The sequence below is a fragment of the Pongo pygmaeus genome, chromosome 8, assembly GCF_028885625.2.
Source record: "Pongo pygmaeus isolate AG05252 chromosome 8, NHGRI_mPonPyg2-v2.0_pri, whole genome shotgun sequence".
Lineage (NCBI taxonomy): Eukaryota > Metazoa > Chordata > Mammalia > Primates > Hominidae > Pongo > Pongo pygmaeus.
The window spans coordinates 103,687,242-103,713,846 of NC_072381.2; the positions used below are offsets into that span (position 1 = coordinate 103,687,242).

Consider the following 26,605-nt stretch of genomic DNA (forward strand, 5'->3'; position numbering starts at 1 on the left):
TCCTACATTAGGCATTTGTAACCTTTGTTTACCAAAATAAATAAAGTTTTTTTTTGTTTGTTTCTTGTTTTTTGTTTTTTTGAGACAGAGTCTCTTTTTGTTGCCCAGGCTGGAGTGCAGTGGCACTATCTCGGCTTACTGCAACCTCCACCTCCTGGGTTCAAGCAATTCTCCTGCCTCAGCCTCCAGAGCAGCTGAGATTACAGGCGTGTGCTACCATACCCGGCTAATTTTTTTTTTTTTTTTAGTAGAGACAGGGTTTCACCGTGTGAGCCAGGATGGTCTCGATCCCCTGACCTCGTGATCCGCCCACCTCAGCCTCCCAAAGTGCTGGGATTACAGACGTGAGCCACTGCGCCCAGCCAAAAATCATTATTATTTTTAAAGACCAAGTCTGATGTGAGCTGCCCCAGGCCTTTGAAGATTTTCTGTGTTCATTTCTCCCTCCCTCCCTCCCTTCCTTTCTCCTTCCTTCCCTCACTTTCTTTGTTCCTTCTTCTCTTTTTCCCTCTTTCTTCCTCCCTCCCTCCCTTTTTTTCTCTCATTCTTCTTCCCTCTCTCCCTGCCTTCCTTCTTTCCTTCCAGAAAACCAGCAATATTGACCAAAAACAAATTTTCAACAAGATCAAGAAGTTGATGGTCCTGATGCTGAATGAGGGAGGGGGCTTGGCTACTTTGGAAAAAGCCTGGGGACCCAAACATTGTTCTGCACTGTCCTGGTCACAATGCTTCTAGGGGGCTAGTTTCAATTCGGGGTGCCAGGTTAAAAAGTATACAGAAAAGATCACCTTCTGCAGAATACAAAAATGACAAAAATATCTTCATCAATAAAAGCCGCAGCAGCCGCTCCACCATGTACTGAATGCTTATCATGTGCCAGATACTGGATGGAAACATGATCTATTGTTTGATGTGAGCTTTAAAACAACTCTTTTACAGCTGAGAAATCTGAGTTTACCAACATTAAGTAATGAGGTAGATCTATTTGAACCTGTATAAATTTGCCCAGGAAATGGAGGAAGGGAAGCTTTCCCAGGGAAGATCCTGCCTCATCTGCAGATGGGATGGCTTGGACTGTGGCCTTGACTGCCGGAACTGGAGAAGCTGGCTGGGAGGGCTGCATTAACACGGGAACTCTGGATGGATTTTCCTGGACAAGAGTGACAATTCAACTCTCTTTAGAATTATAAAGGTTTATATTGAAAGGTGTTGGTGATGCAACAGACTTAGCTCATGGGAGGCAGAAGGCTGAATGCTCTGGAATCAGGAAGACTGGGCTCCCAGACGGCCTCAGTGGAATCCACTTTGCAGTCACCCTTGGCTGCTTTTTGCTTGACTGGAGGATTCTGTGGCTTGAGATGCCCAGCATTGTTCAGGACCATGGCCCCTGAGGGTGACTCTGTGGATCATGGGGAAATTGGGTCCATTCTTATAGCTTGCCAGGAATGTGACAGCAGTTGACTGGGCCTCACCTGGGCAGTCCTCCAATTGTTGGTAGTGGGGGTCCCAGGCAAGGACAGGGGGATGCTTGGATCAGACTCTTCCACTGGTTAGATGGACTGTTTTTTGTTTTGTTTTGTTTTGAGATGGAGTCTCTGTCACCCAGGCTGGAGTGCAGTGGCACAATCTCGGCTCACTGCAACCTCTACCTCCTGGGTTCAAGTGATTCTCTTGCCTTAGCCTCCCAAGCAGCTGGGATTACAGGTGCCCGCCACCACGCCTGTCTAATTTTTGTATTTTTAGTAGAGATGAGGTTTCACCATGTTGGCCAGGCTGGTCTTGAATTCCTGACCTCAAAGTGATTTGCCTGCCTCAACTTCCCAAAGTGCTGGGATTACAGGCATGAGTCACCATGCCTGGCCTTTAAATGGACTGCTTCTTAGCTGGTGTAAGAACTGTGAGTACCCCCAGAGAAGTCTATCCCACCAACTAACACAGAGAAAAAATACAAGCAAAATAATCTGTATGAAATATTAGTTTTAATAAAACAGAACCAGTCCATGTATGGAGGCATGGGCATAAGGTAACTTGGACTAAATGTAACTCATACGTTTTTTCTAAAATAATTTCTTGAGCATTGTGGTGGCCTTCTGTACTAACCCGAAGCTGAACTTCCTGGGAAGCTGATCCAATGGAGCACTTGGAATTCAGGGGTGGAGTCTTCTTCCTGGGTCAGAGCTGGTTCAGAGTCACATGCTCTTGAGGTCCCTAAAGGCCACATGTGCTGCATTTCGCCCAGCAGCTCCCATCACACCTCCTCCTGGAAGGGAATCTCCTATGAACCAAAGCTCCCCTCAAAAACCCGCCAGGGTGGGGGTGGGGACAGGGCTTACAGAGATCCAGCAACAAAGCAGAGTGGGGCTGGTTAGAGGGGTGCGGGAGCGTGGGCACTGGAATCACCTAAGACAGCCATTCAATAGATTCTGGCTCCCTCCAGGCTTCCTGCACCAAAGGTCTGGGGAGGGGCCAGGTCCACAGCCCACTGTCTCAACGGCTGAGGGTGGACATGCTGGATGGGCAGACGCTTAGTAAGCGAAGTTAAAATTTCAGAATAAGTGGCTGGGGGGAGGGGACGATGTGTAAGCCCAGACTCTTTCCAGGGGACCAAGTCCACACAGCTGAGAGAAAGTGTGCATAGCAAACGACAGCCTCAGCCAGCTCCGTTAGGCTTGAAATGTGCACAAGAAAGAATTGTAAAGTTGAAGAAGTTAACTTTATCCATCCTTCCTGGTCTAAAATATGGATGGAGGCCTCTAATCCCAGCATTTTGGGAAGCTGAGTTGGGAGGGTCACTTCAGCTCGGGAGTTCGAGACCAGCCCGGGCAACCTAACAAAACCCATCTTTACAAAAGAATAAAAAATTAGCCGGGCATGGTGGCACACACCTGTAGTCCCAGCTACTCCAGAGGCCGAGGCAGGAGGATCACTTGAGCCCAGGAGGTTGAGGCTTCAGTGAGCTGTGATCATACCACTGCACCTCCAGCCTAGGCGATAGCGTGAAACCCTGTCTAAATATATATATGGATGGGGAATTTAGGGACATGGGTCTCTCACAACCCCGCATTGGAATGTGGTGAGATGCCTCCACCAGGATGCATCCCCAGGCCTCCTGAAGGGGAGGTGTGAGCTCAACTGTGGGCTGTGGTCAGCCTGGTGGAGGCAGCGGCTGGGTGCTCACCTGTGCATGGAGAATTCTGAACACAGGGCAGCTTCTTATGTTGGGAGTTCCCTGCTCCCCTTCCTCTCTGCCACCTTCATTGCTTAACTTCCTCCTTCTCCAAGTCTCTGGCCTCCAGTGAGCCCTCCCAGTCCCCACAGGGTAGTGGGACTCCAGGTCACTCACCAGGATGAGCCCCACTTCCACAGAGATACAGGCCCTGGAGAGGGCAGCGGTAGCCAGAATGCAGGGGCACGGGGCGGGCGAAGTAGAGCTGGTCCAGGGACATGGCGCAGTGGAATATGTTCTGCAAGGGCAGGGCCACAGTCATTAGCACAGGAGCATTACAGCCTTTCCTGCCCTGGCGGGGTTTCTTCCCCTCCCCTGTTCTCCAGCAAACGTTCTTCTCCTTCCGGGATATTTTCTTGGGTTCTTAAAATGCAGAAAGGAAAGGAGATGAGATGGAATGGGCACACGCCCTGGGGCTGGGAGTGAAGTTTTCCAGAGGCTTTTTAAGGAAGAAAGCAGGGTGGGGAACACGAACTGAACGGGAAAGAAAAGAGGGTTTTGCTATCTACTCTGCATCCCTCTCACTCTGTTAGAAAAACAGAATTGTCTGACTTATTGTGGCGGCTGGCATGCGTCTCTGCGAGAACCCCCTTTTCTGGCCAAGGCATCCACCTGGGCCCGGACCCTGGCGTCCAAGCTCCAGCAGGATCACTGCGAATGGCAGACAAGGGGCAATGGAGCCTGAGCACGGTTCTGCCCCCCTGGCTTGGGTGAGACCAGCCCCAGGCTGAGAAGGGAGGCAGCATGGGACAAGCGAAGGTCAGACTCAGGGGGCAGGTCTGGACAAGAAGCCTGACGTCTGCTGGGTGTCACCACAGGAGTGTCCCCCCGCTGCCCTCCTCACCTTGCCCCAAACGGAGGCCATCCTCTTCCCTCGAGTCTGCTCCTCCCCATCCTCCTGTGTAAGTGAATGACACCACCTTCCTCCCCCTGGCCTCTGCGCCTGCCCTTCACATCACCTCCACCCTGACCCCCACGTGCACACTGTTACCAAGGCTTCTCAAGTCTGCCTGCCCCATGCCTGCTGTACCCAGCCATTCCCTTCCTTCCCACTGCCTGGCCTTCTTTCCTCTATACCTGGACCAGTGCTGTTCAGTGAACATGTAATGGGAGCTACATATGTAGTTTTTGATTTATTAGTAGCTACATTTAAAAAGCAAAAGCAGAGCTGGTTGTGGTGGCCCATGCCTGCAATCCCAGCACTTCGGGAGGCCAAGGTGGGAGGATCACTTGAGCCCCAGAGTTTGACACCAGCCTAGACAACACAGGGAGACTCATCTTTATGGAAAAAAAAAAAAAAAATTAGCCTGGTGTGGTGGTGCATGCCTGTGGGCCCAGCTACTCAGGAGGCTGAGGTGGGAGGACGGATGGCTTCAGCCCGAGGTCAAGGCTGCAGTGAGCCATGATTGCACTACTGCACTCCAGCTTGGGTGATAGAACAAGACCCTATCTCTAGAAGGAAGAGAGGGAGGGAGGGAGGCAGGGAGGAAACAAGGAAGGGAGGAAGGAAGGAAGGAAGGAAGGATGAAAGGAAGGGCAAGCTGATGAAACTAATGTCAATAATATATTTTATTTAGCTCAATATATCCAAAATATTATAATTTCAACATGTAATCAATATATAACTTATTGATGAGATATTTTAAATTTTTTTCTATACTATGTGCATTCTACACTTGCAGCACATCTTACTTTGGCCTCAGATTTTTCTTTAGCTTTTTTTTTTTTTTAATTTTCTTTTTAGAGATAGGGTCTCATTCTGTTGCCCAGGCTGAAGCGTAATGACGCATCACAGATCACTGCAGTCTCGAACTCCTGGGCTCAAGCGATCATCCTGTTTCAGCTTCCTGGGTAGCTGGGACCACAGGTACGCACCACCACACCTGGCGATTTTTTAGGTTTTTTATTTTTGTAGAGATGGGGTCTCACTACGTTGCCTAGGCTGGTCTCTGATCTTTCAAGTGCTCACTAGCTGCAATGAGGCGATTGAGCCTGGCCTCCTATCTGGTCTCCCTGTCTCCAATCTCCAGTTTTTGATAAATTGACAAGTCTGAGGATGTGCTGCTGCCTTGAGAAGGGGGTGCTCTCGCTGAAGAAAGTCAGATGGCAGAGCCAGCATGGTTGTCAAGGCAGAGGGCCACAATCCTGGTGACGTTCTCAGTGGGGGCTGTCCTGCCTGTGTTTCTGAGCCCCCACTAGGGATCCCCCATTCCCTCGATTTGACCGCTTCTCTGCCCTCTCTCAGCCGGGGTCCCTGCCACTGTCCTCCCTTCCTGATGAAAGCTGAGAATGGAGGGACAAGATAAAGCAGAGAGGCCACAGCCAGGAAGTGAGGGTGCAGAGGGAAGGCTATGGTGAGAGAACCCCTAGGCTTATACGCACCCCCCCAGGAAGCCCGAAGATTCTTTCCAAATCTGGTGGTGTGAGGATGTCTCTGCCAACCACAGAGTCCTTGAAGCCAGGGGCATAGACCTCGATGCAATCGAACACTGGGGTGCCAAAAACAGAGAAATGAGATGGTGTTAGGAAGAAGAGGAAGCACTACGGGTGTACAACTCGGCAAATTTACTAACAGTCATTAAATTACACACAGAAATGGGCTTATTTTATCATATGCAAATTATACCTCAATAGGTGAAAAACAAAAATCAGTCCACAAGCAAATGATTAATTCATCCCAAAGGTGCATGGATAGGCCAGTCCAGTCCCCAATTTTCCCCACTTCCCTACCCCAACCTTAAACACAAAGCTGCTTATCTCCTTTTGCATATGCAGCTTTTTTCACCTCTTCACTTTTCTCAAGCTGGGTTTTTGTTTTTTTTTTGAGACGGAGTCTCGCTCTGTCACCCAGGCTGGAGTGCAGTGGCGCAAATTCAGCTCACTGCAACCTCCGCCTCCAGGTTCAAACGATTCTCCTGCCTCAGACTCGTGAGCAGGTAAGATTACAGGCATGTGCCACCACACCCTGCTAATTTTTTTATGTTTTTAGTAGTGACAGGGTTTCACCATGTTGGTCAGGCTGGTCTTGAACTCCTGACCTCAGGTGATCCGCCTGCCTCGGCCTCCCGAAGTGCTGGAATTACAGGCATGAGCCCCCACGCCCGGCCTGCTCAAGCTGTTTCTCTTGTTTGGAATGCCCTTTGCTGCCTGGCCAGCTCCTAGTCATCCTTGGAAACCCAGCTTGACCGTCCCTTCCTTTGAAAGCCTTCCTTGGCTCTCTGGCTTATGCTTCTCCTTTGGTTCATGCAGTCAGCTGTGCTGTAATGACAGGTTTCTTCATTAGTCTCCTCCATCCCTCGCTAGACTGTGAGAAACTGGAGGGTAGGAACTGTGTCTTCTTGGCTTTCCTAGCCCAGTTCCTGACCCCAGCAGTCAACTATGTTGACTTGAGTTTCCCTCGACTATTTCCTCCCTTTGGGACAGCACCTGCAGTTGTCAATCCCGAATGGGGCAGTGAGGAGGAGCAGGCCCAGTCGGGTCGCATGCCCGGCTGTGGCTCTGGAGGCAGAACGTGCAGCTCTCTTTACCTCTGTCTGCATAAGCGTCTCTCTCCTGCTCGTCCCAGGCCTTGCCTCCAGCCAGCGTGTAGGGCGTGTACTGAGTGAAGAGGGAGACTACGTAGCAGCCGGAGGGAGCCAGGGTGGGGTCCAGCGAGGAAGGGATGCAGAGCTCAATTATAGGCCTGTGCGGGCAGGGAGCAGAGACGGCAGGTCTAAAGAGCAGCAGTGCGGAGGGTAGGGCATCTGAGATGACTTGGGACACAGTGGAGGCCCTGAGATGACACCAATCCTGGGCGATTGTCGCTGTACAGCCACAGTGGTTGTCCACCTGCACGGGCTTAGCGGCTGCTAGCGTGGTCCAGAGCACCTGTGAGGAGCTCACCTGGCCCCAGACCCCCGAATGCATGGCCTGTCCTTGCCTGCCTTCATCACACTCTGTGCTCTAACCACAGCTCCCAAATGCAAATGTCTCCAAGGTCCACACAGACAGTGGAGTGTGGAAAGGGGCCAGGCCTAAGACAGCAGGCGCCCAAGCAGCCAGATTTCAGCCAGGCTTTAGTGGCCTGACTGCCTTTTCCAGAGTAGACCAATGGAAGACAGAGCTGCTAGGGCTGCCTCGAGCCCCAGCAGAGCTGTGACCTGCTTCCCACCCCACCACCTTTGCCTGCCACACCTTTTCTACCTGGAGCATGTTCTCCCTCTGATCTCCAAATATGAGTCTCCTTCAAGGCCACGGGAAATGCCCCTCTCCCTGCGTCCCTCAGCTGCAATGTTCTCACTGAACTCGGATGTCCACCAGGGATCTCAAATGTCCCCTGTTCAAACCCCAATGCCTGATTAGCCTCTAAAATCTGCTCCACCCCCACCGCCTCTTCCTCTTTTCAGTAAATGGAGGCATCATTTCACAGTCGCTCCTTTTTTTGACCCACATCCCACTCCCTGTCCAACAGCAAGTCCTGTTGGCTTCACCTTCAAAATACACCCAGTCTTCCATCACTTCTCATCACTCCCCCTGCCCCCACCCTTGTCCAAGCCACTGTCCTCTCTCCCTTGGATTCTGCAACAGTAACCCATTGCAACAGATGCCTTAACTTTTTCTGCATACAGTGTCCAGGTTGGTCTTTTTAAAGTATAAGGCAGGCTCTGTACAAACTTTCCTAGAGTAAGAGCCAGGGCAGTTGACAAGATCCAGCACCATCTGAGACCCTTCATTCCCAGGTGCTCTTTCTTCAGCCACTCTGCCCTCGTCTCTGTGCCTCCTACACAGCAGCACACTCCTGCCCCAGGGCCTTTGCACCTGACTTTCCCTCTGTCTGGATGTTTTTTCCCCCGATACCCATAAGATCTGTATTCTCACTTCCTTCCGGTGTCTGCTCAAGTGCCACGTTATTAGAGAAGCCTTTCCTCCCCTTCCCTGCCTATTTTTCTCCGCAGTGCTCATCATCAATGCTTACTTGTTGATTGTCTTCCTCTCATGGATAGAGAGTCAACGACCTGAGACTTTCTTGGCTTTGCTTGCTGATCTGTGCCCAGTCACTGAACCAAGCCTGGCACAGGATAGAGACTCCAGAATATTTATAAATGGATGAATGAACTTTGCCCTATACCCTTCTCTCCAGGCACACATCTTCTTTACCACATGCTATAAATATTTGTGTACCTGTCGTATCATAAGCTTTGTGTCAGTTTCATGCCCCTGCCCCGCTAATTCTCCCAGCCCGTACCTAGTACAGAGCCCAGCACTGAGTAGGTTTTCAACAGTGTGTGCTGGACGGTGGACAGGATGGAAAGGCGCTTGCTCCTATAGCGCCCCTGCCTGTTCTGGAGGAATGGAAATACAGCTGCAGTGGGAGGTAGGAAATGCTTTTAGAAGTTTTGCAAGAAGGCAGATTATCAGAAAAAGAAAGGCTACGGAGTAGGGGACTCGGTGAGTGCGTGCTCTCTGACGGGCTTTGAATGAGAGAACTTCCTTTGCTCTCCCAGAACACATTTTCTCCTCTTCTTCCCCAGCCCAAACACTTTCCCGGGCAGCGCTCTGCCCCTCTGCCCCTTCCGCTAACCTGAGACGCTCTTCACTGCTTACCTGCCCTCATCCTCAGATTTTTTACCTGGGATGCACTTCCTGTCCTTAGAAGTTAAGTATGGATTTTGGCAGATCCTAAGTCACTGTGAAGGTTGAACGCCAGGCCTGATCCCTGCTGTGCGTGGCATGGACAGCCCTGCCTCCCAGGCCCATGTGGAAGAACATCAGGGGACACAAAGTCCAGGGCCCCTACCTGTGGGAAGGCAGGCCGTCCATGGCATCTTCAAAGGCCTGATGAAGGAGGAGGGTGTCTTCACAGTTCAGGTGGATGGAGCACTGGTGATGCGGCAGCGGCTGGCCCCTGGGAGCATTGGGGGCCGCCAGGAAGCTGGGCAGCCTGTCTACGGCCACTGAGGGACCAAAGAGGAGGGTCAGGTCTTAGCCCCCCAAGGTCCTCCCTCTACAGCCAGCACCCTGCTACCCTCAGTGGCGGACGGGAGTAGGAAAGTATGAGCAAGTGTTTCACCTTCTGACTAGGCTGCAGGGGGACACGGGCTGGAGGTCAGGGAATGGAGATGATGACTGAGTTCAGCTGCCCCCAGCCTGGAGGCTTCTCACTCAGATGGGTCAAAGGAGACAGTGCTGCAATGTGGTGTGCCTCTTACCATTGATCTTGGTGACAGGCGACCGGGTGTCCAGCTGAGAGATTCTCTCCAGGAACTCCTCAGGAAGCCACTCCTGGAAGGAGAAGGCTCCATGAAAGGCCTCAGATGTCCAAGGCCCCAAGGAAGCTGCCTTCTTTCTTTGCTCAGGAAGATCGCTCAGTCGCTCTCTCCAGAAATCCTCTTCATCCTTCAAATCTCAGCCAAAACCACCTCCTCTGTGAAGCCTTCCTAGATCCCCTCCCACTCAGCTCTAACCACTTCTTCCTCCGCACTTGGCCAGCAGTTCTGACTGTGAAATAGTCCACACCTCTCCCTGCTTGCAAAGGGGTCAGTGGTTTGCAGGCCTCTTTTCACTACTGGTCTGTAAGCTCTTGGAAGCCTCAATGATCTCAGAATTGCCTTAACAAGTTTCTTCTTACTGATGTTTGTTGAATTTTGGTAATGGAATCACTCAGAAAAAGTAGTGCTTTGCCCCTAAGAATTGCCCCCAAGAATGGCTGGGAGCTTCATGCGTGTATACATGTTATCATATCTTTTGGGCACAGGGAAGGTCAATTGCAAAAACTGCCCCCAAAGCTCACCCCTCCGTGTTTGCACACCCACGTCTGTGTAACCTTGCAGTGCCCTCACACTCTGACTCTAGGCTTGGCCATGAGACTTGGTTTGGCCAATGCTAGGAAACAGGATGCAAAGAGCTCAAACCATGTGATGCTTGCATGCATGCTTGAGCTTGCCTGCTTTTGCCCTTTGCCAGACCCTGAGAACATGCCTGGACTACTGTGCTGGAGAAGGACAGACACATGGAGCAGAGCCGAGTCCCCCACCCGGTCATCCCAGCAGAAACGGTCCTGGACCAGCCACCACCAGCCAGCTCCCAGGTACATGAAGGAGTCCCGCCAAGATCAGCAGAATTGGCAAGCTGACCCACAGCCGACTGCAGATACATGAGCAAGCCTTGAGCAGCTAAAATCCACCAAGATCAACTGAAGTCTCCAGTTCTGGGTGCCAGTATTTCTTGTTGTATGCCCAGAAGTTGTGTGGCTCTTTGTTAACTGATTAATTAATAATCATGGATAATACAACAGATCGTTGACACAGACAATGGAATTAGAGCTGGTGAGAGGGGAGAAATCAGGAAAGTAGGAAGGTTGTGGAAATAACTCTAGATTGAAAGTCAGACCTGGGTTCTAGCTCTGGCTCTGCCAATGGCCAGAATCTTGGCCACTTCACCTCTCTGGCCCCTTCTCCTCACCTGTGAGGCTTCTTCCCCATTTGCTACCTGCCCTTACCCGCCTGTTTCCCAAATGCAGAGACTTGGCTTTTGCATCTCACACCCTGAAGCAATCCTGGCTCCCTCAATCCCCACAGTTTCCAACCCCTGTTTTGGCAAACATCTAAGCTCCACCCTCCTGCCCACAGCCTCACCTGTGGCGTCAGCTTCAGGAAGGTGATCTGCGGTGATGTGTTGGACAGCACCACTTTGCTTCTCACCTCTGTGCCATCTTCCAGCACAACTCCTTGAACACAGCCTTCACTGTTCACCTGCACCTTCGCCACTGTCTAGAGCCCACCAAAACAAGGCCCCAGAAACCCCAGGAAGGGAAATCCAGGTTAGATCTTGTGGGATTTCCATGGTCTGTGCTGCTCCTAGGCATTCACAGCTTCTTCATCCCAAACCCATCCCACCAAGTTCTGCAGCTTCTCCATGAAACACTCAGCCTCAGTTCAGTGACCAGGGAATTCCAAGGGGGTGGTTAGCCACTAACAGACTGCATGACCTTAGTCTCTTGATTCTGCAACCCACCCCCCCACTGCCCCTCTGTTCATCGGTAAAACAAGCAACTTTCCAAATCTGAGACTTTGTTCTGTCCTGGGATCCTTGCCAATAATTGGGGTGGGGTAGAGGGGCCGTTCACCTTTTCAGTGAAGATGCTTGCTCCATGTGTGGTGGCTGAGCTTGCGATGGCATCAGAGAGGGCACCCATGCCCCCCTGGACGTAGCCCCAGGCCCCCTGCATCCCCTCCAGGCCTCCCATCACATGATGCAGCAGCACATACCTGCGGACAGACCATCTGACTCAGATCCTGGAGGTGGGATCTCATCTCCCCAGAGTTCTAGGTGCAACTGTTCCTTTCCATCTTGATCTTCAGCCCCTCCCTGCCACCATCCAGCCCTTTCCCAGTAGGCTTTAATGAGCTCAAGTTCTTGTAAGAGCCCTTTGCCTTCTTTATACCCTCTCCCCAGCAAGTGTGTCTATGTGCATAGCTTTATTACCAAAAAGAAGGCAACGATGCCCAAACCTGCAGCTCCAGCACTCTCCTGAGCTCCAGCTCCTGTGTCCAGCTACCCACAGATATCTCCATTTGGACCCTTTCTTGGCAGCATCTTAAACCCACCACCTTTTCCCCATTCTCCAGCTGCTTCCCCTTCAACCTTTCCCATCCCAGTGAATGGCACCTTTCAATGGAAGGTTCTGTTTCCAACAGAAACCCAGGTGTCAGCCTTGACCTCTACCATCCTTCCCCATCTACATCCACAAAGCAACACCAACTCAGCCTCCAAAGGGCTTTCAAGGTCACCCCACCTCTCAGCCTCTCTTCTCTTCCTTATGCTGCTGCAGTAGTGCCCCTCATTGGACCCCCTCTCCCACTCTTTCCCTCCTGCAGGTCTTGTCCACATATATCCTGGAGCCCTATCTTAAAGCCCAGCTCTGCTCCTGCCACTCACTTATCACCAATTCCAAGCCTCCCCGGCTTGGTGCTACTCTTAGGGTAATGGCTAGTCTCCTAGCAGGCGCTCCAGCCTCATCCCTCATCCTGTCCCCCTCTCCATACCCCATCCTCCTAACAGAACCTCTCGATTCCCTGGGTGGATCACATGTTCTCTCAATCCCAGCATTTCCCCTGCTGTTCTGTCGGCCTGAAGCCCCTTCCTCCCTCATCTTATGTTTCATTAACTCCTCTTTGTCCTTTAGGTCTCAGATCAAACACCTCTTCCACGTGGAGGCTCTCTGACCCTGACCAGGCTGTGTCCCGGCTGCTCCTCCTAGCATCACACTCACGCCACTTCATCATCATCACTCACTCTGTGTCTCTCGCCCATCAGGACGTCTGCTCCGCTCACTACTGTATCCCCAGCACCTAGCACAGGCAAGCGCTCATCCATATTTGTTGGAAGAATTAATGAAGGAACAGATTATTTAAAGGCACATTTCACAAATGGAGCACTGGTTAAGCCTCCCAGAGATCCGAAGAGAAAAGGGGAGGAGGCCCCAGCTGGAAGATCCAGATTGGCTGGTAGATCACAGTTTGGCCAATATGTGGCAACTGCTGCCAAGCCCCCATCTCCATGGCCCTAGGGGAATTTGGGGCCAGCTTAATATGTGTTGAAAAACCACTTCCGAGGGTGTGCTCATCCCTTGAGAGAAAAGCCACGTTGACAGCTTCTAGCTTCTAGCTTCTAGCTATATCTTCTGGTGCACTGGAAACGGCCCAACTCTTGGCGGCATTCTCCATCCCAACACACCACACACACACACACACACACACACACACACACACCCCTCCATTCCTGCTCCTGGAGGGGCTCATTAAGTCAGACCACACTGCAGGCTTTGCTGTGTCTGACTGCCACCTCTCGGATTGGGCTGTCAGCAAAAACCCTCACTCACAAAGAAAGAGACAGCTTCCTGTCCATCCTGAGGTGTCTGTGTGAGTGTGTACCAGAGCCCAGGGGAAGGAACGGTGGGAGAGAAGGGAGAAAGGGCGTTTGCGGGAGTGGAGAGGTGGAAGAGGGAAGGGAAGAGGAGAGAAAAGAAAATATTAATGTTGAGCTATCAAGCAGGAGGTGGGAAAGAGACTTTTCTTAGTGAAGCAGTAGGGCACAGTCACTAAGAAGGAAGATTTTGGGGAGTCAGACACCTCGAGCTGGAAATCAGCCTTGCCACTTACCAGCTGAGTGGCTTTGGGCACAACACTCCCTTCTCTGAACCGCAGTTCTCAGATGTTGCTCTGAGGGTTAAGTGGATCGTGTATGATGTGCCTGGCTCGGTTCCTGGCTCATTGGGTGAGCTCTGTTAAGTGGCAGCTGTTGTTGCTGCCACTGCCACTGTTGTCCTCATTCTTGTTGGGGAACATGCCCCACTCCTGTGTACCACCTCACCTCCCTCACTCACCCACTCCCCGGAGTGTGGGGACTTGTCATGGCTCCAATCACAGCATCTGTGGCTAGAGTGGCTTTTAGAGGCTCAGACTCAAACCACTGATCCAGCACCTGGACAGCACAACAGCAGAGAGAAGGGCTTAGGGGCTTTGATGGGAGGAGGGCCCCCTCACTGCCTGGTCGGGCCTGAGGCTGGGGAACCACTCACCTTGGTAATGGGAGCTGTGAGGACCTCGTAATATCGGGGAAGCTGGGCTCCTAGGATGCGGCCTACAAGAGAAGATCCACAAAACAGAAGTTGAAACAGGTGACAGGGAAACCCTCCGACCTGGCCTGGGGGATAAAAGAATGGAGGAGGCCAAGACTTCCTGCCAGGAGGTGGTATAGCACAGCCAATGCAGGGACAGATCCAGCTTGAGTCCTGGCCACACCTCTCACCAGCTGCAGCGCCTGGGACACATTTTTAACATCTCTGAATCTGCTTCTTTACCTGTAAAATGGGAATCCTATTTTACACCCCAAGGGCTACGGTGAAGATTAAACGAGCTAGGTAAAGCATTTGCAAGTTCATAGGTACTTAATACATTTAAGCAGTTAGCATTATTTTTGGAAAATTTTAAGCTTGTACCTTATTCCCTTATTTTGAACTCTGGAAGGCCCATATCCTGGGAGGTTGCTGGCATGGCTGATCCATTCCTATGACCCTGATTCAGACCGTTTCAGAAAGAAACTAGGCTTTAAGGCCTTCAGGGTAGAAATCATGGTCTCTAGCCTTACAGCCCCTGGGCCTAGCTTAGTGTTTGGCACATAGTAGTTGCTCAATAAATGTTTTTTGCCTGTTTTTCACACAGAGCTCCTTGGACTGGTTATCTGAGAGGCAGTGTCTACTTTTTGCATTTGTAATAGATTCCACTGGCTCCATACTCTTTGCAATGTATAAATCTGCAGTGCCTCCCAACCCACCACAGCTTGGTTAACCTGCCTGGCTCCTTGGCTCTGGGCTCATCCATGTGATTTGGCCAGCCAGTGGAATGGTTGCAGATGTGACACAAACCCAGATCTGAAACAGGCCTGTACATTGGGGCATGCCCTCTGTGCTTGTGCCACTGATGTGAAAAGTCCACGCCCAGATCAGCATGTGCTTCTACAAGGAAGACGAGAGGTACCTGGAGCAGAGCTGCCTCCACTGAGCTGTTGCAGACACAAACACATGCCTGAGGCCAGACCAGATCAGCTGAACCACGAAGACACGTGGGAAACAAATGATTTTTTTTTCTAGGATATAAACTGGTCTGTATACCCTCAAGGAGGGTAGAAAATAATAGCACATTTGATGAGCCTTCCATTCTCATACTCACGGCAGACATTACTAATTGATCACAGAACTTCTCCTTGCTGAGCCCAAATCTAGCATTCTTCCTGTATGGGGGCAGCTCTTCAAATCTCTTAGCCCCTATATCTTATTCTAGCCATGGCCATGATGCTGAGCTCCATGCAGGCTTTGATCAGCTTCACATAGGCAACTCCACAGCATCTCACTTCAGTCCTGAAAAGTGAGCCTCTCTACTTCTTCCCTAGGGATTCTCTGGCACCAGAGCAGGGCACTCATGGGAACCTACTTGGCACCCACAGATGCATAGCCCAGAAGTGTGGGAGTCAATGCCCTGTGAGGCAACCCTTGACCAATGGGAGATACAACCCAATGGATAAATGTTTCCCTTTCCATCTCCTGGGAAGGTTTCTCAAATGCATTTCATAAGGCTTCCCAGAGGGCCCACACAGGTCCAGCATCTTGTCACCCACAGTGTGGGCTAGTGCGATCACACACTCTAGTATTGACTCTTTCTCTGTCCACTTTCACCCCAACTTTCTCCTATTTTTGTGCCTTGGGGTCACCCTTCCAAATGAACTACCCATGCATAAGCCTTGGTCTCAGGCTCTATTTTAAAGGCACATCAGCCTAAGATGCTCTCAACAAAGTGCTCCAGGCTGCCCCTAATTGATCACAGTATGTTAACTGATCCCAGCTGGCAGGCTGCTGTGGAGGTTCAGGCTTGTGTCTAGGCATCGAGACAATGGGCTCACCTCCTTGAAGGTCACTCATCATGCCCCGGTGCCTGCACTTGGACTTACCTGCCTTCAGCAGGGGCTTGAGGGTGGAGAACGACCTCATCCTTTGCAGCAGGGAGCCACGCTGGAAGGCTGCCATGTCCACGGGAGCCGCATCCAGCAAAGGGTCAATGGCTAATGCCAAGCGATGCATGAACTCCTCATATCTGGGAAAGACCTGGAACAGAGCTCTGCATAAGGCCCCACCGTCCACATCCCTGCCCTCCATCCTGTCCCCATATGGCCTGTCACCCCCCACGGTTCCTCAAGCCTCATTCCCTGCTGTGGTCCGGCTTGGCTCTGTTGAGCTCCCCCAGTTCCAGGTCTCTAGGTTAACATCAACACCAGGAAGAGTGCATGGGGTGGGGTGGTGGTGGTCAGGAGACCCTGGGCAACAGGAGAGTCACTGGGAGTGGTGACAGGGACAAGGAGCTAATGCTGGCTAACATGAAGTGTCACCCACAGAAAACTGGCAAGAATCCTAGGGTGTGGTCTATGCGATAGACCATGAAACCACTTAGAAGTTTCTTCCTTCTGTCCTTTCTTCTTCTTCTTCTTTTTTTTTTTTTTCAATATGGAGTCTTGCTCTGTGACCCAGGCTGGAGTGCAGTGGCGCGATCTCGGCTCACTGCAACCTCTGCCTCCCAGGTTCAAGTGATTCTCCTGCCTCAGCCTCCTGAGTAGCTAGGATTATAGGCACCTGCCACCATGCCCGGCTAATTTTTGTATTTTTAGTAGAGACAGAGTTTCACCATGTTGGCCAGGCTGGTCACGAACTTCTGACCTCAAGTGATCTGCTTGCCTCGGCCTCTCAAAAGTGCTGGGATTATAGGCGTGAGCCGCTGCGCCGGCCTGTCCTTCTGTCCTTTCCTATATTACTGGTAGAAGTTAGACCTCTTTGCCTGTATTCTTTTCCAGTCTGTAGGCCGTCTCCCATGCCGTCTCATCACCTGCAGTCACAGAAGCCTGCCTCCTCTCACCCCACAAGCTCCCACGTCAGAATCCACTTTCGAAGGCCTGGTTTCTGACACCCACCCTCCCTTCCCTGGTGGGCACAGGAGCAGTGATAGAAGCCTATGCTACTGGAGGCCCTACCTGACTCTTCTTAGCCCTGAACTTTGAATTTTGGTCCATCTCTACCCATGGATATACCCATGGCATTTTAATGAGTGTTTACATAAAGAAAAGTTCCATGTTAAAATACATTCGAGAAGTCTTAGTAAAAATGAAGTTAAACAGCTTCCTCTAAGCAGGCCTTTAATATGACAGCATGGAAAGACAAAACCAGAAATCAAGCTCCTTACTTTCCACGATGGGAAATGGGCACTTGGCCTCCGGCGTGTGTGGTCACTAGCGTGTAGGGCCACAGCTAGTGTCCTGCAGGCCCGGGGACCTGGCCTTGTGCCAAATCCCCTCAAGTGCATCTGAGATGGGCGGGATTTGGACGAGAGGATGCAGGTGGCGGTCTCCAATCTGCTGCACAAAAGAACCACCAAAGAAGCACTTTTAAAAAAGCTAAGCTCCTCAGGCCGGGTGTGGTGGTTCATGCCTGTAATCCTAGCACTTTGGGAGGCGGAGGTGGGAGGATTGCTTGAGCTCAAGAGTTCCAGACCAGCTTGGGCAACATAGTGAGACTTTTGTCTCTACAAAAAAATTAAAAATAACTTAGCCGGGCATGGTGGTGAACGCCTGTAATCCCAGCTACTCAGATGGCTGAGGCAGGAGGATTGCTTGAACCCGGGAGGCAGAGGTTACAGTGAGCCAAGATCGCACTGCTGCACTCCAGCCTGGGCAACAGAGTGAGACCCTGTCTCAAAAACAAATAAAATAAAACAACAAAATAAAAGGCTAAGCTCCTCAGGTGATTCTGATCATCAGCCAGGTTTGAAAACTGCTGGTGGAAGAGACATGTAGGCTGTGTGTCTGTGGTTCTCTAAGTTTTACCCAGCAATAGATTAACACAACAAAAGAAATGTACAAGGGTTCTACTAACCTAGGTTCTTCTTATAAAAATGTCTCCACTGAGATGTGATTTAATGCTACACCTCAGCTTGTATCCAGGCTTGGTACAAAATGGCCATTCAAATAATCTTTCTATATCCACAGAACCAACTGTGGCAGGACCCTTACGGAAGTCAGTGGCTCATCTAGACAAGGTCACCCAGCAGGTTCCTAGAATGTAGTTCCAAGGGAAAAAAAGTGCATTCTCCATCCGACATGTGTTCATCCTGTCACCAGACCCACACCATCATGGACACTTTGTTGCCTTGGGCAGCCAGGAGGGAGCCTTGGGATGCCACATTGAATGAATATTTACAACTCTTGTCCTAAGTTCCTGATTCAGTTTATTTTATCCTTAATTTTCTCTGATCCTCCCTCATTCTCCTTTTTGGCTTTCATGTGCTTTAATGTGGACAAACACTTGGAACTCTGTCTGAAAGCTGGAGGGGCATGAAGCACACACTGGTGTAAGAACGTGCCAGTGCATTTCTTCTTGAACTCAGCATGCACAGCCCCTCTGAGAGTGGCCCCATACTGAACACATGCAGGTGAGCAGGCCTCCCAGTCCACTGGTCTTAATCAGCATCCTCCATCCACTTCTCTTCGCAGTGCCTGAGATCAAGAGCTGCCACCAACTGGAGCCCTCCTAAGAATATGGGGTGGCCTGGCCCAGTGCCCCTGGCCTTTGGACAATTGTTCTAGGACAATCCAACCAGGCCCATCTCTAGGCTGCTGAGGGAGCAGGAGCTCAGTCACTGGTCGCCTTCCCTACCTGGGCATCCTTCCGGGAGAACTGGGCGATCTGCTTCTGGTTTTCTGCCATGTCTGTGCCCAGCAGAAGGGACCTGGGCACCTTGCTGCCTGCACCCTCTTCCAGCATGGGGGTGAAGGAGTAGGGGTTTCGAAGATGAAGCCTCAGCCCATGTTTCTGAAAACACAAACAGCACGGGCCACATGTGAATGGCTCTGTGATCTCTGCCCAACATCTTTCTCCGATTGTGTTTGTGTGACCATTTAGGTACCTGTGTGTAGATTCCCAAGCATATGGTCTTGGTGTCTGTTTTTTAAATATAAGTTTATAAAAAGCCCTCTTGCCCAAGTACCCTATGGTAGACGATACTGTATCACATCACAGTACACTATACCATTCTATACCATACCATACATACCACACATACCATGCCATACACCACGCCATGCCATGCCACATCATACCATACCACACTACATCACATCACACCACACACACCATGCCATACCACACCCTACCACGCCATACGATACTATACCATGCCATATCACACCACACTGCGCCACGCCATGTCATACCACATCACAGCATGGCACACTCATTCCATGCCAGGGACTGTACTAGGGTTTACAATGGTCACCTCACAATAACTTTGTAAGTACAGTCTTGCATCACTTAATGATGGGGATATGTTCTGAGAAATGCATTGTTAGACAATTTCATCATAGTTTGAGCATCACAGAGTGTACCTACACAAACCTAGATCTGATAGCCTACCACACATAGGCTGTGTGGTGTAGCCTATTGCTGCAAACCTGCACAGAATGTTACTGCACTGAATACTGGAGGCAACTGTAATCCAGCAGTATTTGGGTATCTAAACATGTCTAGGCTGGGCACAGTGGCCCATGCCTGTAATCCCAGCACTTTGGGGGTCCAAGGCGGGCAGATCAGCTGAGGTCAGGAGTTCGAGACCAGCCTGGCCAATATGGTGAAACCCTGCCTCTACTAAGAATACAAAAATTAGCCGGGCGTGGTGGCACGCACCTGTAGTCCCAACTACTCGGAAGGCTGAGGCAGCAGAATTGCTCGAACCTGGAAGGCAGAGGCTGCAGTGAGGCAAGATTGCCGCCACTGCACTCCAGCCTGGGTGACAAAGCGAGACTCTGTCTCAAAAAAAAAAAAAAAAAAAACATAGAAAAGGTACATTAAGAATATGGCATAAAAGGTAAGAAAAATGATACTGTATAGAGCCCTCATGATGAATGGAGCCTACAGGACCAGAAGTTGCTCTGGGCGAGTGAGTGGTGAGTGACCGAAGGCCCAGCACATTGCTGTGCGCTACTGCACACTTTATAAATACAGCACACGTAGGCTACACTACATTTATTAAAAAATTTTCTTCAGTAAGTTAGCTTACTGCAAACTTTTAAACTTTATAAATATTTTAATTTTTAAAATCTTTTTGATTCTTTTAAAAAGACACTTGGCTTAAAACACAAACACTGTGTTTGTGTTTTAAAATATAAAATATTTTCTTTATATTCTCATTCTATAAGCTTTTTTCTGTTTTTAAAATTTTTTACTTTTTTTTTTACTTTATAACCTTTTTTTGCTAAAAAGTAAAATGCAAACACACACATCAGCCTAGGCCTACATGGGGTCAGGATCATCAATGTCACTGCCTTCCACCTCTACATCCTGCCCCACTGCAGGGTCTTCAGGGACAGTAACACGTGGCACTGTCATCTCCTAGAGAGCAATGCTTTCTGCTGGATACCTCCTGACAGAACTGCCTGAGGCTGTTTGACAGTGAATTTTTTAAATAAGGAAAAGGAATACTCTCTAAAATAATAATAAAAGTATAGTATAATAAATACATTAGCCAGTGACAAAGTCATTTACTATCAAGTATTATTATGTACTGCATATAATTATATGTACTAGACTTCTTGACAACTGGCCACACAGTAGGCTTATCACCACAAACACATGAATAATATGTTGCACTGCCACTGTGACATCACTAGGGGACGGCAATTTTTTCAGCTCCATTGTAAGCTTATGGGACCACCATTGTATATAGTCTACTGTTGACCAACATGGTGGCATGTGGCTGTCTTATTATCCTCATTGTACAAAAGCAACATGAGAGGCTCATAGGAGTTAAATAATTTGTCCCAGGTCACTTTAGGAGGTAGGTCTGGGTTTCAAAACCACAGCTCTGTAACTGCAAAGCCCCAGCTCTCAGCACCGGTCTGTAACTGCCTCACTTCAGAAATAAATAATTAAATTTAGAAAGACACAATCAAGCAATGGTTATGTGAAAATCTATACTTACAAGGTAGATAAATTATTCACATCAGAACATTTTATTTACTTTGCAGACTCATTTACTCCAGGGTCACTTTAAATGGAAGTTTCTTTGATGCTTTTAAAATATGATTTGATTTACAAATATTTGATTAACACACAGAATTTTCCAAGAGCACATCTACTTCTTCAAAGCACAGATAAAACAAAAGGGGCCTGTGCTGCCTCCAGTTTCTGCTGTCGAGAGGCTTCCTTCTCCAGATCCGTGGCCTGCAACCTCACGACTCGAGGTCTTGGCTGGAATGCCACCTTATCAGCCAGGCCTCCCCTGCACTCCCTGCCCCCTCACCCTGCAATATTTTTCTCCAAAGCACTTGTCACCACATGGCTAATCACATATTCAGTGTTTTCATTGTCTCCCCAAGTAGAATGTAAGCCCTGTGAAGTCAGGGGCGTCGTCTGTTTTGTTCACCGCTGTACCCTCCGCATGTAGACACGGTGTAGTTAATAGGCTCTCCGTCGACTCTGAATAAATGAATGCTACGTTGCAGACAAGGTACGGCCCCAGAGGACAGAAATTAGATCTGAGAGTAGACGTTTTAGAAAAGCACGAGGAAACCAAAAGCAGGCTTTTCCAACAATTACCGCTGGAGTTGCTCCACACTGGAGATGCTCCAGCCGGGCAGGCTCGCCGCAGCCCTGGACACTCTGTGGAGGAGATTTATGACGCTGGCGGGGGCCGGGGCCAGGAGACGGCTGGGGTCCCTCCTATCCCTAAGATAGAGACATTCTTTATTCTAAGCTAGAGAAACTTCCAGCTTCGTTCTTCTTAATGTAGTGAACTCACTCATACCCAGGAGGCATCCTTAGTTTCTCTCCTTGTCATCCTTGACATCCCATCCGCTGCCTCCAGAATCTGTGCACTTCTCTCCAAGCTGCCATTTTGGGAACCGCTGCAGCGGCGGCCTGGTGGTTCACATGCGACCCCTCCTCCGGCAGGTGGAGAAGCCAGCAGGTGGGCCTACCTTTGTAAAGTCACAAATCCTAGCAGTGAACTTCCTGATCACACACCTCACTGGCTTCTCGCTGCACTTGGATAAAATGCAGTCCTGCCCCTCCCACCCCAATCTGCTGCTCTCTGCCTGTCTGCTCTGTCCAGACTGACCTGCCCTCTGCTCACGCCTGCCTGGGTGGGCCCTTCTCCTCTTCCCTCTGACTGCAGACTGCTCAGATGTCCACATGGCTGCTGCTGGTGACCTCTTGGTATTTGAATACCAGCTCAAATGTCACCCCCTTGAGGAAGATGTCCTTGCTGGTCGCCATCTAGGCTGGAATCTCCACTCTCTTTCTCTAATGCTGCCTTCTTTTCTTTTCTTCTTGGCACTGTCCCTGAAGTTCTCTGCCTAAGCGCAGAGTCCTTGCCTTCCTAGTTCACTGCTGTACACCCAAGGGCTTCTCTCAGTGCGTGGCACACGGCAGGTGCTCAGAAACATGGACTGAATGAACGAATAAACCCTCCAAATCAGGGACCTAAGAGGAATCCAAAAGTTATTTCAAGTATAACTAATTAACTATGAATCACTTTTCATTTGATTCCAGGACTTTCTCTTCTAAATGGAGGCTCTGCCATTCTTAATGGTGTTAAATCAAATTTAGCTTAAAGCTGCCTCCTTAAATATTTTAAGCTCAACCTAAAGGTTTCTCTGTTCATAGTGAACTATAACCTAGAAGGAGGCGTAAACAGACTGTAACCTACTCCTGTGTCAATCGCCAAGTTTTGGCCAATCAAAGGGGACCAACTGTTTAAACCATGTTCAAATAAGGCAAACACTGAGCTGTAACCAATCCAGCTGTTTCTGTACCTCAGTTCCATTTTCTGTACATCACTTTTCACTTTCTGTCTATAAATCTTCTTCCACCATGGAGCTGTGCTGGAGACTGTGAGCATACTCCAGCTCGGGAGCCTGATCCATTTATGAATCATTCTTTGCTCAATTAAACTCTATTAAATTTAATTTAGTGAAGGTTTTTCTTTTAACAATGGTTTTAATTATGTGGAGTCCGAATGAGAAGGGGAATGTTAAATAACCATCAGATTATATCCACAAGATTTGTTCGGATTATGAAGCTTTTTTCTTAAAAAACAAAACAAAAAAAAAACAAAATGAAAGCAAACCCTTCTTTTATTTACCCCATGAGAGTTCTCAGCATGCACAGTCATCCTGGGTGGAAATTGTTGGAAAGGGTGTGTGTGTGTGAAGAGCGTGTGTGTGTGAAGAGCGTATGTGTGTGAAGGGTGTCTAAAGGACCAGAGATACAAGACATTTAAAGGGTGTGCTTCTCAAAGTTATGTTCCGGGGGCCTCCTCTTTCAGAATGACCTGAGAATGCCATAAAAACGACTGTTTCTGGGCCCCACCACTGCCACAGAATCAGATTTGTGAGGAAGAACCCCTGGGGTTTCCCCAGCAGTTTCCCAGGTCATACTTTGTGGCCCTGCAAATTAGAGCCCTACCTTAGAGAGATTTCCAGGAGAAAAGCAAGAGCAAAATGAATAAGGCTGAGTGAGACCCAGAAGGTCAGTGAGGGAGGGGAGGGAGGATGGGATTGCCTCTGGCAATGAGGTCAAGGTTGGCCCAGGGGGAGGTGGAAAAGGTGGCTTATGGCTGAAGGGGATGAAAAGCCCCCCTCCACACCCCCTTCTCTGCCAGTGCAAAGGCTCTGCCCTTCCAGCCTGGATTCCATCATCCAGCGTGGGGCTGCTGCAAAAGCAAACTCATTTACTAGGTGGATGGAACTGGGAGGTGATCCAAGTCAGTGCTCGCATTGACAGCTGTAGAAACTAACACCCGGGAAGGGGAGGCAGGCCCTGGTGGGGACCACAGCGGGTCAGTGGAGGGTGCTTTGACTCAAGGAGGGGAGGAGGGGCAGTGGTGCCAAAGCCAAGCCTCTCACTTTAGTTGAGGACTCAGTCTAATTGGATACAGCCTTATAAGTGGCAGGGTGGGTGAGTAGTCTCCAGCCATGTGTCTTTGTGGAGCCTCAGTTTTCTCAAGTGCCAAATGGGGGTAATAATAATAGCGACAAGTACTGAGCCCTCTGTGCACCAGGCACTGTGCTGATGTGGCCTTAGGAGGCAGGTGCTGTTACTATTCCTATCTTACAGATGAGGAAGAGAAGGTACCACGTGGTGAAATCACACAGCTGGTGAGCTGTGGAGCAGGGAGGCAGTCAGCAGCTCCAGTCTCAGCCTCTGTGCACACCCCGCTGGAGCTGCCAGGGGCACTCTATCACCACGTTCACCGCAAACTACAAAGAGCTAGAGACGTGTGAGTCTGGGTGGTATCGGTACCAAGAGGCCTGAGCACATCATAGCTCAAGAACAAGGAGTAGGAGACAGTCAGGCCTTGGCTTGAATTCTCCATCACTTTCTAGCTGTGTGAATTTAACCCCTGAACTTTAGTTCCCTGATTGTAACATGGCTCTTGACTTACAGGTGAGGATCAGTTGAGATAGAACATTAAAGGTCATAGCCCAAGATGTGATGCTGGTAAAATAAATGCTCTCCATTATAGTTTTGGAAAGACAATATTCCTGGAAGGAGTTTAGTTGCCCTCCTGTCAATGCCCTTCAGGTTGTCAATGTCCTGTTAAAACAAGGTACTCCAGATGGGATGAGTCCTGCGCATCACACAGCAGGACTGCTTTCTCCCTGCTCTGAGCGCCGTACTCCTATTAATTGAGCCTAAGGCAGAGGTTAAAGCATCTACTCAATTCACTTGGGAGCTTCTAGTTCAAGGAACACTATGACAAATACCATTTCAAATGAGTAACGTTTTTTAAATAAAGAGAATAACCAAGCGAAAATGTCCATTCTGTGATTCTTAGTCTCTTAAAAAAAAAAGGTTTGCCAAAAGGAGGGTCCCTGCTCCCCAACATCTGCCACTATGAATACGTGGTGCATTTATAAACTGCCTGTTGCTATGGTCTGCTCTGGACTGGAGACCAGCGACCCACCCCCAGGCCTGGCTAGATTTCATCCAGTCCTGGTACCAGGATGCACATACTCTGTTCCAGTGGCTTGAAGAACTCTCTACATGAACCAGTTAGAGCAGCCAAAAAGCTGTGAACAACAGCTGGACATCTTACTAGTTTAAAATTTTGAATTTAGAGCAAAGATGGCACCAATGTGGCCAGGCGCAGTGGCTCACGCCTGTTAATTCCAGCACTTTGGGAGGCTGAGGCAGGTGGATCACGAGATCAGGAGATCAAGACCATCCTGGCTAACACGGTGAAACCCCGTCTCTACTAAAAATACAAAAAATTTGCCTGGCATGGTGGCGGCGCCTATAATCCCAGCTACTCGGGAGGCTGAGGCAGGAGAATGGTGTGAACCTGGGAGGAGGAGCTTGCAGTGAGCTGAGATCGCGCCACTGTACTCCAGCCTGGGCGACAGAGCGAGATTCCGTCTCAAAAAAAAAAAAAAAAAAAATGGCACCAACGTGAGTGGCAGCTGCAGATGGCACCAAGAACCCTTTTCTCTGAGTGGTAAGTGACAGTGGCACTAAGCAGGTAGAAGCCAATCAGCCTCCAGCCTCAAGAATGTGGTGACACAGTTTATAAGACAGTGGGGGTGAAGGAAGGTGAAAGAGTGGGGGGCAGGGTTGGCCCAGGTTGTGGACAAAGGTCAGCAGACTAAGAGAGGCAAACAGCACCAGATGAGACTCCCAGGAACCTTCCAAACAGCCCGGGAGCCAGAAAAGTCCCCAGGCCCCACTTCCTGCTCCAGCTGCCAAGAGAGGAAAGCAGCTCTCAAGTTCAATGAGGGCAGAAATCGGGCTCATGTCCCAAGGCAGCTGTAAGCTCAGGTGCCCAAGGCTTCAGATAGGTGTCCCACGTGGGCCTGAGGGTGACAAAGCTCTTTCTTCAAAAGAAGTCTGATTTTTGGATGAAATTTCCCACTTTTCAAGACACTACATGGACGAGACAAAACCCATCTGCAGGAACGCAGCAGGGAGACCACGTGGGATACACAAGACTTGGGTGGAAGAGGGAGCCCTCAGGGGCGGGCATCACCTCGGGCACAGAACAGGGAGCCTCCACCCAGGTTGGGAAGATGGAACTGCCTCCTCCCTCCTTGCAATCGGGCCGTGGGGGGGCCCTACCTTCAGCTCCAGATCAGTGTAAATCTGCGGCCTCAGCAGGCTGAGCAGGTAGGACGCGCGGGAGAACTTAAACCCTGAAACCGAATCCGATGAAGACTGTCACCAGGGGTCACCAGGGATGAGGACCGTCACCAGGAGTCAGCAGGGATGGAGACCGTCACCAGCGGTCAGCAGGGATGGAGACCGTCACCAGGGGCCAGCAGGGATGGAGACCGTCTCCAGGGGCCAGCAGGGATGGAGACCGTCTCCAGGGGCCAGCAGGGATGGAGACCGTCGCCAGGGGCCAGCAGGGATGGAGACCGTCGCCAGGGGCCAGCAGGGATGGAGACCGTCGCCAGGGGCCAGCAGGGATGGAGACCGTCGCCAGGGGCCAGCAGGGATGGAGACCGTCGCCAGGGGCCAGCAGGGATGGAGACCGTCGCCAGGGGCCAGCAGGGATGGAGACCGTCGCCAGGGGCCAGCAGGGATGGAGACCGTCGCCAGGGGTCACCAGGGATGGAGACCGTCGCCAGGGGTCAGCAGGGATGGAGACCGTCGCCAGGGGTCAGCAGGGATGGAGACCGTCGCCAGGGGTCAGCAGGGATGGAGACCGTCGCCAGGGGTCAGCAGGGATGGAGACCGTCGCCAGGGGTCACCAGGGATGGAGACCGTCGCCAGGGGTCAGCAGGGATGAAGTCTGTCACCCGGAGTCA

The 26,605-nt window shown here is 50.3% G+C and overlaps 1 protein-coding gene across 9 annotated transcripts in view; it reads right to left on the minus strand.

Annotated features, from left to right (window-relative positions):
• Positions 1-1,959: 1,959 nt before the first annotated feature.
• Positions 1,960-26,605, minus strand: part of PYROXD2 (pyridine nucleotide-disulphide oxidoreductase domain 2) — a 32,088-nt gene continuing 7,442 nt past the window's right edge. The window contains exons 4-16 of one of the 9 annotated variants that reach the window (XM_054503546.2): positions 25,914-25,987; positions 18,459-18,614; positions 15,710-15,863; positions 13,785-13,846; positions 13,590-13,687; positions 11,331-11,472; positions 10,840-10,974; positions 9,415-9,601; positions 9,003-9,159; positions 6,754-6,908; positions 5,609-5,715; positions 3,344-3,464; positions 1,960-2,260 (exon numbers count right to left, since the gene is read on the minus strand). In XM_054503546.2, coding sequence (XP_054359521.1) covers positions 2,190-2,260; positions 3,344-3,464; positions 5,609-5,715; positions 6,754-6,908; positions 9,003-9,159; positions 9,415-9,601; positions 10,840-10,974; positions 11,331-11,472; positions 13,590-13,687; positions 13,785-13,846; positions 15,710-15,863; positions 18,459-18,614; positions 25,914-25,987 — 1,619 coding nt within the window. In that variant the 3' untranslated portion in view covers positions 1,960-2,189. Of the gene's footprint in view, positions 2,261-2,888; positions 2,985-3,343; positions 3,590-5,608; positions 5,716-6,753; positions 6,909-9,002; positions 9,160-9,414; positions 9,602-10,839; positions 10,975-11,330; positions 11,473-13,589; positions 13,688-13,784; positions 13,847-15,709; positions 15,864-18,458; positions 18,615-25,913; positions 25,988-26,605 lie in introns of those variants that run through there. The other 8 variants (XM_054503541.2, XM_063670133.1, XM_054503542.2 and 5 more) reach the window with 8 other exon arrangements.